This window comes from Ailuropoda melanoleuca, chromosome 4, assembly GCF_002007445.2.
Source record: "Ailuropoda melanoleuca isolate Jingjing chromosome 4, ASM200744v2, whole genome shotgun sequence".
NCBI lineage: Eukaryota > Metazoa > Chordata > Mammalia > Carnivora > Ursidae > Ailuropoda > Ailuropoda melanoleuca.
Genome location: NC_048221.1, coordinates 2,885,524 through 2,899,902, shown reverse-complemented (window position 1 = coordinate 2,899,902; position 14,379 = coordinate 2,885,524). Strand labels below are relative to the sequence as shown.

The following is a 14,379-nucleotide window of genomic DNA, read 5'->3' as shown; positions in this document are numbered from 1 at the left end:
GGACAGATGCTTTGGACTCTTGGTGGCAGTTGCTGAGCTGACACTTGGCAGAAGGGAAGTGGTGGGCTTCCAAGCTGTCGGTGTGGTCAAGAAGCCCCACAGACCCAGCAGACGAGCCCGCGCTGTCCCCATGCCTGCAGGCCGGCAGACGCGGGCAGGTGGCGCTTCGTGTCACTTCCGCTCGCCCAGAGAACCAGAAGTGACCCCAGGGCGCGTCCCTCAGGCCCTCTGGCTGGTCAGCTGCACCTGCTGGGAAAGGAAACACTGAGGGTGAGATGGTCCCAGTGCCTATGTCCATCNCCCCCGGCCTCTGCAGATGGCGGGGCTGTGAGCCGCGCCTCCCCCCGCCCCCCGACGCTGCGGTGGGTCACGGGGACGGGCCGGCAGGCAGCCCTGCGTGTCTGGAGGCAGCCCTTCCAGTCTCCCGTGCTCTTTCCTGTGGACGCCAAAGAGGAGACGAGTTCCTGGGTCCTTCCACCAGCTTCCCAGGTTTCTGCCACTTCCTAGTCCCCAAAGTCTCACCTGGTTGAGAAGAGAATAAAGAAGATACCCCGAAGTGCGCCACTGTCGCTCTGTGGGGCTGGGAAGGTGGGTCAGCGTCCGGGCGGTGGGGCCCAGCGCTGGCCACCGTGACGGGCCACGTCTTGGGGCCTATCCTGCACACCCCGCAGCTGCCGAGCCTCTGGTAACAGGCTGCCATTTTCAAGGAGTAAGAGACCACGTGACTGGGTCCTGAGGGCTCGGGGAGGGTTTGGAATCGGTGGGGTAAGGCCTCCAGGGTCGGTGAGCAGCTGGGGGAGGTCGATTCCAAAGCGGGGCGTCTCTGAGCTCAGGACCCCAGAAAGGTCTGGGTGCCGCTCGAAGGCCTCCACTCCGCGGTGCCCCAGGGCCGGACCACAGAGGAGCGGACTCTTTCTCTTCCCGTCTGCTCCGGACCAGGCTCCTGGGAAGCCAGGAGCTCGCCAGAGCCTCGGGGACCTAGGCCAGCACCTCCGGGTGTCTCCTCCCCACTGCGGTCGCCAGCACAGACCCGGCTCTCCCGCCAGTCGCCGGCAGACAGACCTGCTGACGGGGGCTCTGTTGCAAGGGGGCAGGCTCCTCGTGAGTCACGTAGGAGCTCTTGGTTTTGGGGTCTCCTGACATGGGGGTCGGCGCAGAAGGCCTTTAGGAGAGACAGCGTTTCGTGCAGCCGTGTTGAGGTTTCTCAGGTCCTCTTGAAGATCCCAACACTGCCAAGTACAGGAGCCTGACCGAAGACCCCGCCTCCGTGTTGGGGGGCCCCTGCGGACACAACACCTGTGACCTGGCCATCCGCTCTTTCTGACCTCTCTGTCCCGTCAGTCAGGAAAGCCGCCAGAGCTTTGGGACCTTGTGCGTTGGTTGAGTCCTTCGTTTGTTTTGTGTCGTCTCTGCTTTTTTGTTCTTGCCCTTGGTTTGGAAGATCGTGGGCATCTTGTCTGCACCAGCTTTTCTCACCCTGTCCCCTGTGTCCCCGGAGGGCGGGCCCCGTCCTTGCCTGGTTCCCTTCCGCACTGTTTGTGCCACAGGGTCCTGAGCGGCTCCCCCGACGGCCCAGTGGTGCCCCCCTCCCCAGCAGGCCCACCCGTGCTCCGTGCGGCCTGCATTCCCTTCCCGCAGCGAGCACAGCGGGGCGGCGTGGGCCCCGGGCGGAGCTCAGGGCACAGGCCTGCTGGTCCAGCCGAGGTCGCTAACGGGCGCACCGTGCCAGCGCCAGTCTAACCTCCCAGCAGCCTCCCGTAGGACGAGGAAAGACACAGGCGAAGGTAATCTGATGGTTTTATTCGCCCCAACAGAGGCAAACCATGACCCTTTCACGTTGTAACCAATATGAGAAATGAGCGGTGTGGTCTTGTACGTTCTTTGGTTTTTCTTCTTCCACGGAGTCTTTGGAATGTGGCGTGTGTTTTGCCCTCACAGTGCACCTCAGCCCAGCATGGTCACGTCTCAGGGGCCGCTGCACGCATGGCCGGGAGCTGTGTTGGACAACACGGGCCCAAGCCCGTTCTACTCTGTCCGCTCCGGCTGTCAGCCCACTGGGTCTCACCCTGGGGACACAGGCCCATATCCGGGACGTCCGTGGTGGTCACGCTGGGGAGCTCTTGGCATCTGGCGGGTGGGGGCCGGGGATGCTGTTCGGCCCCCCCACAGTGCCCTGGACAGCCCCGCCGAGAAGGATCCCGAATGGCTGCAGTGAGCGGTGGGGGGAGACCCTGCATTAATTGTTTGGAAAAGAATTTGAGTCCAGCCCCTGCTCACAGTAGACACAAGAGTAAACCCCCTGGGGTCAGAGGGTACAAACCAGGGTGACCCCAGGGTCCGTGAGTCACCCCCTCTCCCCCTCCCACCCAGTGTGTGTGTATCTATTTTTTTTAAGCAAGCTCTCCGTGGGGCTCCAAGTCACGAGGTCAAGAGCCGCGTGCTCCAGATGCCGCTTGGTGTGTGTTTAAATGCGTGCGGCATCCCAGGACCTCAGCAGGCAGGTGACTGGAAGGCAGCCTCCGGTGGGTCGGTGGAACCCCCTAATCCAGCGCTGCCCCCAGGGGACACTGGGTGATGTCTGGGGACCTCTGTCACACTGGGGAGCTCCTGGCATCGAGGGGGTGGGGCCCGGGGTGCTGCTCCACCCCCACAGCGCCCCTGTGGATGATGCCTGATTCAGCCCAAAACCCCAGCCCCGTACCAAGAGGCAGAGGCATGCGTGTCCGGCCTCCCTGACTGAACCGGCGGACTTCCTGTGTCCATTGCCTGGGACACGGTGCGGCAGAGGGAGGTGGGCAGAGGGGCCCAGAACCTTCTGGAAGGCGGGGAGTCCGGAGAAGGGTGCTCAGCCAGCCCTCTGGGTGGAGGTACGTGCCGGGCAGGAAGCCTCAGGTCAGAGGCGGAAGTCGGCCCCCCTCTGTGGGCCGCGGACTCCGGGTTAACGGAGGTCAGAGGAAACTGCCACAGGGTTTCCCAGAAAGCGGGGTCCAAGGCCGAGTGGGGGTGAGGAAGGGGAAGGGGCCCCCTCAAAATGAAAGCAGCGGGGGCCCTCCAGGCCCCACCCCGCCCCTCCCCGGGGCGCGCAGCTGACCAGGTGTGTGAGGCTGGGGCACCCCTGGGCCAGGTGGGTGGGGGACCCGCCCGGTCTGCTGTCCCCATGGCAACAGGCCGGCTCCGCAGGAGGAAGCAGGGCCGGAGGGAGCGGCCTGGGCCCCACCGCAGCCTGAACCGAGGCCCGTGCTCGGTCTCGGGTTTCTGCCCGGGGTTCCCCGGGGGCAGAGGGAGGCCGAAGAGCAACTCTTGGAGAACCAGGGGCCTCAGGTGAGGGAGGGACTGCGGCCCACAGCCATCCCTCCTCCCCCGGGACCCCTGACTCTGTGGCCTCAAGGAAGCCGTGCCCCCTGGGAGCCTCCATCCCGTCCGTCCCTGCCCCCAGCAGCAGAGCGGGTCATCCCAGGCTATCCCCCCCCCACGAGCAGACCCTCTCAGCCGAATCCCTTCTCCCATCGCCCTGGCCACACCCTGTAATGGGGGCAGCACGGGTCTGACCTCCGGAGAGGCTAGGCTATTTGCCCAAGGCGACGCGGGACCCATCCAGAGGTTCCAGCCTCCCTGGGAACAAACACCGGCCATCCTGCCATCACCAAAGCCACGCTTTCTCCTGACTCAGTCACTGCCTTTTCGATCCACGGGTGCCCCGCTGCGGGCTCCACGGCCTGGCCATGGAGCTGAGCAGAACTCACAGCACCCTCAAGGCTAAAGGCAAAGCGAGGCAGAACCCCGCGGACTGGCGTTCTCACCGAGAGCCACCTGCGAACGAGGGCCCGAGGGCCCGAGGGCCAAGGGTATCCCCAGCAGGGGAACCTGCGTAGGCCAAGGCTTGGCAGTGGGGCCTTAGAACACGGGCCCTGGAGATCTGCCTGGCTGGGGGTGGGGGGTGGGGCTCGAAATGTGTCACAGCCGTCCAGAGCAGTGACCACTCCCCTGGATGTGGGAAGGACCTGGGTTCAGAAGGGGGTCAGGGGGCCCTCCACTGTGCCTGGTGTTGACCCTTGATGGCGGTGCAGTGGGACACAAAGGGGCCGGCACGTTGGCGACCCACCAGGTGGAACAGAAGCCTGTTACCACTGCAACCCCCACTGGCCTTGGGTGCAGACTGGGTGGTGGCCGAGCTGGGAGCCGGGTCAGTTGGGTGTCTGGCTGCGACACCAGTACTTTGTCCCGGGGACAGCTGCCAGCCGCGAGCCAGGCCGTAGCCTCAGACAGACAGGGTTAGGAAGCTGAACTAATAAGGGCAGGACACACAGATTGCCCCGCACGGGGTCTACCCCAGCTGTGGCTGTCCTCTTGGGGCCACACCAGCGATGCGGGAGTGCACGTCCAGGCATTAATGGGGGGGGGCGCAGGGAAGCAGACCTCAGATTGCAAAGAACGTCACAGAGCGGGGTCCTAAAGGGCAGGGCGAGGCCTTGGCCTGGGGAGCCCCACATGGCCTGCCCTGGGGTCCAGCTCTTAGATCTGTCTCTCCACAGAGACCCTGGTCTGGGTGGCCTGCCTCACGCGGAGGTAAAGGCTGGACTCAAGAAGCTGTCCCGGGTCCCCCCTTCCCCCCAAAGGACCAAGCCTACCTGGCTCAACTGTCCTGTTCTGCTCGCCTCTGGGCCTTTTCACACTCTTCCCTCTGCACCTGCCTAGCTCCTCCTCACTGATGGGTGGGCATCCGCTCAGAATTCGCCTTCTCGGAGGCTGTCCCCACTTCCCTCACCCCTGTAACCCTCCTGTGTGGCTGCAATCACCCCCTCCACTCACATACAAGTTCAGGCGGGGGGCCACTCGCCATCCCCCTGCTCTGACCCCCATTTCCTTTCCTCCAGTGACAGGCTTGGAATTTTTCACAGGGACCCAGGTCTCTAAACACAGCCACATCACTACCCCCATGCCCCTTGGCCGCCCCCCCCAGACCCAGGGTACAGGTGCAGGGGCTACCCAGGGGTCATGGTGGGGGCAAGAAAGGGGAGGAGGGGGAGGAAGGGGAGGACGCAGGGGAGGTGCAAATCTCTCACTCTCACTCTTGCCTCCCTCCCTGTCTGTGCACCTGCTGCCCCCTGTTCTGGAAGCTTCTCTCTGTCATCGCCCCTCTCCACCCCCAACTCCTGCCCAAACTTCAGGCTCCAGACAAACATCCCCCCTCCGGGCAGCCTTCTCCTCCTCCCCACCCCCCCAGCCAAGGGCCGCTTGTTGGATTTTCCCACCTCCCATCTTCGTGGCCTTGGACTTGGCAGTGGGCTCTTCAACACGACACAGAAACACAACAGCAAAAGAAAACACAGGTGTGCTTGGACTGATCAAAGTTAAAAACCCGGGTGCATGAAAGGACGCCATCAAGAGACAACCCACAGAATGGGAGACGGGTCTAGTGTCCTTACAGCTCAGCAACCAAAAAAGCCAATCGCCCCAATCAGAGATCAGGCAGAGGATTTGAATGGATGTCTCCCCACCGAGCCCATGAACAGACGCTGGGCTTCCTCCCCGCAGATGACAGCGGGATGCGGGCTGGATTTCCGACTGGTCTGCAGAGGGGTGCGGTCCCAGCACCAGGACCTGGGAGGGGCGTTGGCAAGGCCGAGGCCCAGGGTGCTTGAATGAACCCCTAGGTGTGCTGTCTCCTGTCTTCACCCCACAGTAAAGAGTAGGAAGTGGCTCCCGGCTGGACAGGAATCAGACCCTGTGGGACGACTCCTTCTCCTCCCCTGCCCAGGGACTCCCTGCCCAAGCGGAGGCAGGACACAAGGCACGGGTGCAGGGGAGCCTCCCCGAGTACACACTCGCCCTAGAACGAAACTCCTCCCCCACCCTCCATCCCCTCCCGGCCTCTCCCCTCCCTTCCCTCCCCACCACAGCCCAGTGGTCCTCCCCTTAAAGGGAAGGGACGCCTTTCCAGACCCGTGTTCCCAGCCCGCCTGGCCCCCTGCGCTCTGTCAGCCAGCACCCGAGGGCTGCCCCTGAGAGTCGGGGAGCCTCTGGGTTCCTCAGCTGGGGAGTTCAGGGTTCACAATTGGGCCAGCCTAGGGGGTGGGGAAGGGGTTCCCAAGCCCAGCAGAGACCTGGAGAGCCTGGGCGCCAGAGCCCCTCCGCAGGTGGTCCTCCTCTCTGCATTTTATGGTGCTTGTTACCCCACAAAACACAGGGTCCCCGAACATCACTTACTGTGGGTGGACACACACTAATCAGCAGCGTGATTCCCGGGAGCCCAGAGTGGAAACAGGCCAGATGTCCATCCGCTGAAGAGCAGACACACGGTCCCCCGCGCGGGCACATACCTCGGCCACGGACAGGAGCGAGGCGCCCACCCGCACTGCCCCGGGGACGGACCCTGAGCCCACAACGCTCAGGGAGGGAACCAGACACAGAAGGCCCCACGCATGTGAGTCCACGTGTGTGACACATCCAGAACAGGCTCCTCCACGGACAGGAAGGGGGCTTGTGGGAGCTGGGGGCTGGGGGAGGGGAAGAGGAGAGGAAGACATGGGGCTTCCTTCTGGAGTGATGGAATGTTCCAGAATTAGATAGTGGTAGTGGTTGCACAGCTCCGTGAGTGTACTAAAACTACTGAATTACACACTTGAAGAGGGTGAACTGTATAGTAAGTGACTTATATCTCAATAAAGCTGTTATTAAAAAAAGAGCCACCCTGTCCCATTGGCACACACAGTGTCTGTCTCGCCCGCGCCATGTTATTGACATATGCCTTGGGTGACTCCCCAGTCCTGTCTGGTGAGTCCTGTCCGGGCCCTGAGCCTGCACTGGGGAGAGAGGGGAACGGCCAGGTTCCTGCTCTGGCGTGGTTCTCAGCCAGGCTTACAAGGCTCTGGACCCCGGTCTGCAGAAGGGCAGCAGGGCCCCGGCGGGGGGCGCGGGGCTAAGGCACATGGCCACGCCCATTTCACAGATGAAAACACCGAGTCCCAGAGCCGGGCAGGTGTGCCGGAAAGCCGGCAGAGCAGCTGGGCTTCCAGCCTGGGTCTGCCAGACAGATGCCACGGCAGGTGGCCTCGGGGACACTGTCCTCCCCCGCCAACGCACACACATCCAGGCCCAGACTCAGGCCTCACAGAGCCTCCTTCCTAGTGGCTTCTGGGCCAAAGGGTCCCTTGCCGGGGAAAGTCAGCTGACCCGACATCCTGTTCTGCCTCGCACCTTGCCCCACCCGCTCCCACTGGGGACACGGTGGGACTGGAGTGACTCAGCCCCACTTTCAAGGGGGTGGGCTTGGGGAGAGGAGCCCAGAGGGAGGAGGAGGCTTGCCCCACCCACAGTCACTCAGGGAACTTGACCTTGACCCCTTGACATTGCCTCCAGGAGAGAGGAGAATCCCCAGGCCAGGAGGAAGGTCAGGAGTGGGAGCTGCAGGAGGCAGCCCCCTGGGATCTGCGGGATCGGCGGCGGCGGCGGCGGCGGCGGCAGTGGCTGACCCTGTGGCCCACGGAGCCCCCGTGCGCTCTCCAGCCCTCGCTCTGCCTCTCTTTCTTCTCCTGCACGAAAGTGAAACCGGTGGCACCAAAGTGAAACCAAAGCTCCTGCTGCTGGCCCAGCCCGGGGAGGGCCGGGGGACAGGGGCGGCTGCCGGGCAGCCCACGTGGCAGGCGCAGGACGGAGGGAGGAGTCGCTTCTTAAACTGCGGTGATTTAAAAAAAAGATCTCTTCCAGAAACGCCCCCACCCCCGCCCCCACGGCCCGGTCTCCTCCGCTCTCCTCTGTCTCCGGCGGGGGTTGGGGGCACAGGACCAGGACCAGCAGGCGAAGCTGACCCCCGGGGACCATCTCTGAGGCTTCCCTTGTTATCCAGCTTCGGGCCCATTGTCCAGATGGAAAGCTGAGGCCCTGAGTGGAGACCGGCTGCCTGGGGCGGCAGGGGGTAGTGGGCAGCGGCGCGGCTCCAGTTCTGGGTCGTCCTGAGTCATGGGGCAGGATTTCCTTCCCTGCAGAGCACAGAGAGGGAGAAACAAGGGGTGTGCTTGGCAGCAGGCGGGATTGAAGCTAGACCCTGGCCAGAGTTTCTCCCCATCGGCACTGTGACCATTTGGGGCCTGATCATTCTGGGGGGGTGGCATCCTGAGCACATGGGGGGGTTTAGCAGCATCCCTGGCCCCGACCCCTCGATGCCAGGAACACCCCCTAGTGTCACAACCACTGATGTCCCCAGACATCACCCCATGTCCTGGGAAGGGGGCAGAAAGAGGGGGAGGAATCAGCGTCTCTCATGCAAATTATTAAAATGTGGGGCTAGGCCAGGAAGAGAGTGGCGGAGACAGAGCCCTGAGCCAGGCTCCAAAGGCAGGCAGGCTGATGGCCCCCTACCCCCACCCCCAGCTTTGGACCCCTCTGTCCAGGTGCTGAGAGGCCCTGGGGTCCTCGTCCAGCCTGGGAGTGTGGAGGTGTCCAGGAGGCCAGGGCACAGGCGGGGAGAGGGGCCAGAGAGAGGCGTCCTCCCCTCCGTGAGTGTTGGGCTGCAAGGCCCATTGCACAGATAGGAATATTGAGCTGCAGGGTGGAGTAAGGGACCACAGCAGTGCCAGAAAATCCCCCCTTCCTCCACCTCATGGGCCAAGTCTAAACAACCCAGGTGGGGTGCCCTAGCCCCCCACCCCACCCCAATGGCTTCTCCCCAGCCGCTGTGAATCTGGAGGCTGCAGGACTCCTGTGATGCTCGGGGGCTGTCCTAGGAGAGGCTCCCTGGCGCTCCAAGCCCCAGTGATTTGCCAACAAGTACGGAATCGCCTCGTACCTGCACGCCTGGTTTGGCCACCCTGGGCGCGCTGGCTAAACGGCCCCGGGCGCGTTCGGGTGGAGCCTGGGGCACCTGGGAGGAGCTCAAGTGGGAGGAGGCTTCACCTGCAGGGGGAGAGCTCAGGGGCTCCTGGTGCCCCCAGCCTTCCTTGTGCCCGCACACAGTCCCAGGTTTCCTGGGCGCCCCTGGCCTGCCATGCACGTTCCGGCCCACAGAATCAGCGCTGTGACCCCAGCGGGACTCAGAGTCTGGGGCGGGGGCTTGTCCCTGTACTTGCGGGCAGCAGGGTGAGACTTCTTTTCTAATGTCCCTGCTTGCCTCTGCGGAGTTGGACCCTGATATTCTTTGCTTTCCTTCTTTTCAGTCTTAAAAAAAAAAATAGATCAGAACTCTTGATATTTTTATTGTGTAAGATACACATAAGTCACCATCGTAACCATCTCTAAGTGCACAGCTCCGTGGCACGAAGCACACTCACGCCGTCGTGCAGCCACCCCCACCCTCTGTCTCCAGAACGTTCCATCTCCCCACACGGAGACTCTGTCCCCAGGGAGCACGGACTCCCCAGCCCCTGCCCCAGCCCTGGCTCCCACCAGCTCCTCTCTGTCTGTGTGGACGGGACTCCTCTGGGGACCCCCTGGGAGTGGGGTCCTGCGGGATGTGTCTTTCTGGGTCTGGCTGCTCTCGCTGAGCCCAGTGTCCTCAGGGTCCCTCCACGTCGTGGCAGGTGTCAGGGTCCCTTCCCTTCTAAGACTGGCTCGTGTCCCAGCACGTGGATGGACTGCACGGTGTGTCCTTCATCCACGGACGGTCACCTTTAGGTTGCTTGCACCTTTTGGCGACTACAAACATGGGTGTGCAAACACCAACATAATTTTAGGAGTTGAACTTCACTCTGGATTCTCAGACTTAGGCCTCAGGCGCCCTGTTGGCACTTTGGAGCTGGACCTGATGAGTCTGGTGGAAGGGCTCCCCACAGGCTTCCAGGAATTTCTCCTGAGTTTGTGCACATCTCCCCGCCCGGGGCTAGAGCGCCCCATACAGAGTGCCAAGACCGCAGGCGGAGGCTCAGATGGGACCAAGAGCTGGTCTGACATCCCTCCCTCGGGTCCTTGTCCCCTCAGTGCTCAGGCTTTATGAGGTGGTCAAATATTCTGAATATCACCCCTGCATATTTCATTACCCAAAACTCCTGCCACAGGACATTTGCATCATCTCCCCGTATGTTGCGTTTATAAACAGCACTCAGCTGAACGTCCTTGCAGCTATGTCCTGCTGCACAACCCAAAATATCTCCTTTAGGTACATGTTTAAATGCAATGTCTCTGGGCCAATCGAGGCACGTTTTCCATCATGTGACATTTGCCTGGTATTTTTAAATGAAGGTTTAGGCTACAGGTGCCTGGGGGGCTCAGTCGGTGAAGCGTCTGCCTTCGGCTCAGATCATGGTCCCAGGCTCCTGGGATCAAGCCCTGCTCAGCGGGGAGTCTGTTTCTCCCTCTGCCTCCCGCTCCCTGCTTGTGCTTTCTCTTCCTCTCTCTCTCTCTCAAATAAGTAAATACATAAATTCTTTTTTAAAAATTAAGATACGGGCTACATAAAGTAAAATGCACAGATATTAACTGTATAGTCTGATGGGTCTGACAAATGTATACACCCACGTAGCCTTGAGTTTGCTGTCTTTGGCTGTCAAGTTTCATTTTAGAAAAGTTTTAGAATTTTACAGAAAAGCTGCAAAGATTCTAGAGAGACTTCCCAGGCACCCTTCACCCGGCTTCCTCCAAAGCCAGCATCATACAACCCCACCTTTATTTGTCACAGCTGGGAACCAACATCCATAAACCCCCATCAGGAAAAGTCTGTCGTGGATTTGGACTACGCCCGCTTTTCCACTAAGGCCCTTTTTCTGTTTCTTGACCCCAGCCAGGACCCCGCCTCGCAGTTAGCCAACTGACTTTTCCCCCCTTTTATAAAAAATAATTGTAGTGAATTATACATTGCGTAACAGTTACCATTTTAACCCTAGAAGGTGCACAGTTCAGTGGCCTCGAACACTCTCACACTGGGGTGCGGCTGCGTTCACCACCCGTCTCCAGAACGTTCTTGTCTTCCTGGACTGGGCCTCCGTCCCCATGCAGCCAGCTGGACTTTGAGAGCGCGCACAGACCTTTGCGGCCCCCCCAGGAAACTTGGTGTTCATTCGGGGAGTTTTCCGTGGTCTGCCTCGAATCCAGACATAGCTCTGTTCTCCAGACGTGGCTTCCGAACCGTGCCTTGTCATCTTCACTCAAGTCGCTGGTAAAGACGACAGGGGGTGGGGAGATAGGCAGGTAGAGAGGAAGATGTGCTTACACGTGGACGCGCGCACACGTCACGTTCAAACTGCAGAGCCTTAGAATGGGACCTTCTTCGGAAACACGGTTACTGCAGATGATAGAATCAGTTAACACGAGGTCACGCAGGAGGAGGGCGGGCCCTCACGCAATATGACGGCTGTCTCTGTAAGAAGGGGACACCTGGACCCAGAGAGACAGACCCGCACAGAGGGAAGGCCCTGGGGAGCAATCCGGCGAGCGGGTCATGGGTCTACGAAGCCTGGACAGAGGCCAGGACCTGGAGTCTTGGGAGCCAGCAGGGCCCCGCCAACACCTCCACTCGGGACTTCCGGCCCCAGAACTGAGAGAGAGACTGTCTTTCAGCTGTTCTGTGCCACCCGGTCTGGGGAGCCGGTGACAGCAGCCCTAGGAAAGCAGCTGATCCATTTTATAGGGTCATTACAAGGGGAGGGTAGGAGGGTCAGAGAGATCTTGGAAGAATGTCATACTGCTGGTTCTGGAGGGAAGAGACCATGAGCGTTTTTTTTTTTTTTTAAAGATTTTATTTATTTATTTGAGAGAGAGAGGTAGAGAGAGAGAGAGAAAGGGCAGGAGTGGGGGGAGGGAGGAGCAGAGGGAGAAGCAGACTCCCTGCTGAGCAGGGAGCCCTTTGCAGGACTTGGGCCCAGGACGCCGGGATCGTGACCCGAGCCGAAGGCAGCCGCTTCTCCGATGGTTCCCCCCAGGCGCCCTCATGAGCCTTTTAAAAAAATAATAGTGTGTCTATTATTTATATATAATTGAGATCAAGAGTAAAAAGAAATGTGTGTGCGCGCACGCACACACACACACACACACACACACACACACGCACGGAGGCGGGTCCAGGAACGGGCCATGTTTACCCTGTCTGTTTGCTGATCACCATGCCCTTGCCAGACTCTTCCTCACTCCCGGGCACCATCCAGCTCCTGACTTTGCTGGAACTCGGGGTACCCTGTGCCTGTCCCCTTCTATGGTTTGATCTAACGAGGGAACGAAGATCCCCTTCGGCGTGACTTGTCCCTAGGGAGCGCCCGAGGGTTCCTGAGGCTCATCGTTTCTCTTGCCCGCATGTTTAAAGACCAATGTTCATTCTTCAAGCAAGTGTTTAGTGGGTGCCGCTCTGCAGGACCTTATCCCGAGCCCTGGGGATGAGGCAGTGAGCGGCCAGGCCTGTTTGCTGGAAACTGCTGGCTGTGACCCGACCATCTTCTAATTCCCCGCTGGCCTCCTTCTCTGCCCCCCTCACTGGACTCCAGCCTTGGGGTCCCCCAGCCCGGGCCGCCCTCTCTGTCCATGCTCCTTGGGGGATGTCACGCAGCCTTCAAGCTGGGGAAGACCATCCCCCCGCCCAGCGCCAAGCCCGCCCTCTCCTGACAATCCTTTTTTTTTTTTTAAAGATTTTATTTATTTATGTGACAGAGAGACAGCCAGCGAGAGAGGGAACACAGCAGAGGAGTGGGAGAGGAAGAAGCAGGCTCCCAGCGGAGAAGCCCGATGTGGGACTCGATCCTAGACCGCCAGGATCACGCCCTGAGCCGAAGGCAGACGCTTAATGACTGCGCTACCCAGGCGCCCCTGCCTGACACTCCTGATTCACCGGTCCACTGTCTCTGTTCATCCGAGGGACGCGTCTCCATTGTGAAGAGGAAAAACGGGGTTACGGCTCACACCTTGCGCTCTCTGTCTTCCAAGCCCATGCATCGCGGCACCCGCATGGCCCCGTGGAACCCAGCAAGCCCTTTGGGTTCCTTGCTTCCCGTCCCCCTGACATCTGACACAGCATCAAATCTCGACTTGACCTTCAGAGCAGACCCATTCCTCATTCTGCCACCACTGTCTCCGTCCGTGCTCCCTGGATGCCCATGCCAGATCCCCAGCTGCCACTCCGCGCCCCACCGGGGGCTCTTGCACGGCCACGCGTGTGACAAATGGAGCAGAAAGGCGGGCAGTCATCTGCTTAGAATGATGCTAACATCTTCCTCTCACACCGTTTTGAGGCACCTTTCCATTTTTTAATTTTTTGAAAGAAAAAAATTTAATTTTATTCCTGAATAACCACACTTATACACTAATGGAATGTGCCACCACTCAGCACCAAAGTTCCCAGACTTTGGAGCCAGATAGAACACGGCCACCCTCAGACCCTCCTACAGGTAGACTTTTTTTTCTTTTCACTTTTTTATTGTGATAAAATATATGACAGAAAATTAACCATTTCAACCATTTTTGCCTATATAAGTCAGTGGCATGAAGCACACTCAGGCCGTCGTGCAGCCGCCCCCACCCTCCGTCTCCAGAACGTTCCATCTCCCCATACGGAGACTCTGTCCCCAGGGAGCATGGACTCCCCAGCCCCTGCCCCAGCCCTGGCTCCCCCAGCTCCTCTCTGTCTGTGTGGACGGGACTCCTCTGGGGACCTCCTGGGAGTGGGGTCCTGCGGGATGTGTCCTTCTGGCTGGCTGCTCTCGCTGAGCCCAGTGTCCTCAGGGTCCCTCCACGTCGTGGCCGGTGTCAGATGTCTTTCCTTTTTCAGGGCGAGTAATATTCCATCACGTGAATGAGCCGCACCACGTTTATCCATTCGTTTGTTGATGGACATTTGGGTTGTGTCTACATTCTAGGTGTGAAAAACGCTGCTGTGAATAGGGGTGTCACTTTGCTTTTGAAAAATTTATGTCATCCCCGTACCAAAACATTCACTCTTCAAAGCGTCTGATTCCGTGGTTTTCAGTGTGCTCAGAAGTGGTACAACCATCACCACGATCTGATCTTGGAACACTTTCATCACCCCTCAAGGGAACGTGTCCCCATCAGCAGTCCCCCACACACGCTGCTCCGGGAGCCCCTCCCCGTCCGTGGACGAGCCCGGTCTGGACGTGTCACACACGTGGCCTCACACGCCGTGGGGCCTTCTGTGTCTGGTTCCCTCCCTGAGCGTCGTGGGCTCGGGGTCCTTCCCTGGGGCGGCGCGGGTGGGCGCCTCGCTCCTGCTGGCGGCCGACACTCCCTGCGCCTGGTGGACGCGTTGTGCGCGTTCATCCATCAGTTGACGGACATTTGAACAGTTTTTAGTTTTTGGCTGTTACGGATCATGCTGTTCTGTGGATTTTCACCTCCACGTTTTGGCGTGGACCAGATGTCATTTGTCTTGGGTATACACCTTGCCAGGTTAGATGGTCACTGTGTTTCGCTCTGGGACAAAGTGCCTGCCATTCCCCCACCCCCACCCCC

At 60.1% G+C, this 14,379-nt stretch overlaps 1 protein-coding gene across 3 annotated transcripts; it reads right to left on the bottom strand.

Moving 5' to 3' along the window:
• Positions 1-1,700: 1,700 nt before the first annotated feature.
• Positions 1,701-7,543, bottom strand: LOC117801829. Of its 3 annotated transcripts, none has more exons than XR_004624561.1 (2): positions 6,208-7,543; positions 1,701-2,231 (listed from the first exon to the last, which is right to left on the bottom strand). XR_004624561.1 is itself a non-coding variant. In XM_034657530.1 (2 exons), the coding sequence occupies exons 1-2, from the start codon at positions 3,631-3,633 to the stop codon at positions 2,105-2,107; spliced, it is 1,059 nt and encodes a 352-aa protein (XP_034513421.1). In that variant the 5' UTR covers positions 3,634-5,780; the 3' UTR covers positions 1,701-2,104. The 3 variants fall into 3 exon arrangements, 2 of the variants coding, with proteins under 2 accessions (XP_034513421.1, XP_034513420.1); XM_034657530.1 differs by lacking the exon at positions 6,208-7,543 and adding an exon at positions 2,702-5,780; XM_034657529.1 differs by lacking the exon at positions 6,208-7,543 and adding an exon at positions 2,702-5,780 and having other exon boundaries at positions 1,701-2,206.
• Positions 7,544-14,379: the final 6,836 nt, after the last annotated feature.

Excerpts from the sequence above, each read along its gene's own strand:
- LOC117801829 (XM_034657529.1), bottom strand. The coding sequence starts at position 3,633 with ATGGCCGGTGTTTGTTCCCAGGGAGGCTGGAACCTCTGGATGGGTCCC. Across the intron at positions 2,207-2,701 it reads ACGCATGCCTCTGCCTCTTG|CCATTCGGGATCCTTCTCGG; the intron begins GTACGGGGCTGG and ends CGCTCACTGCAG.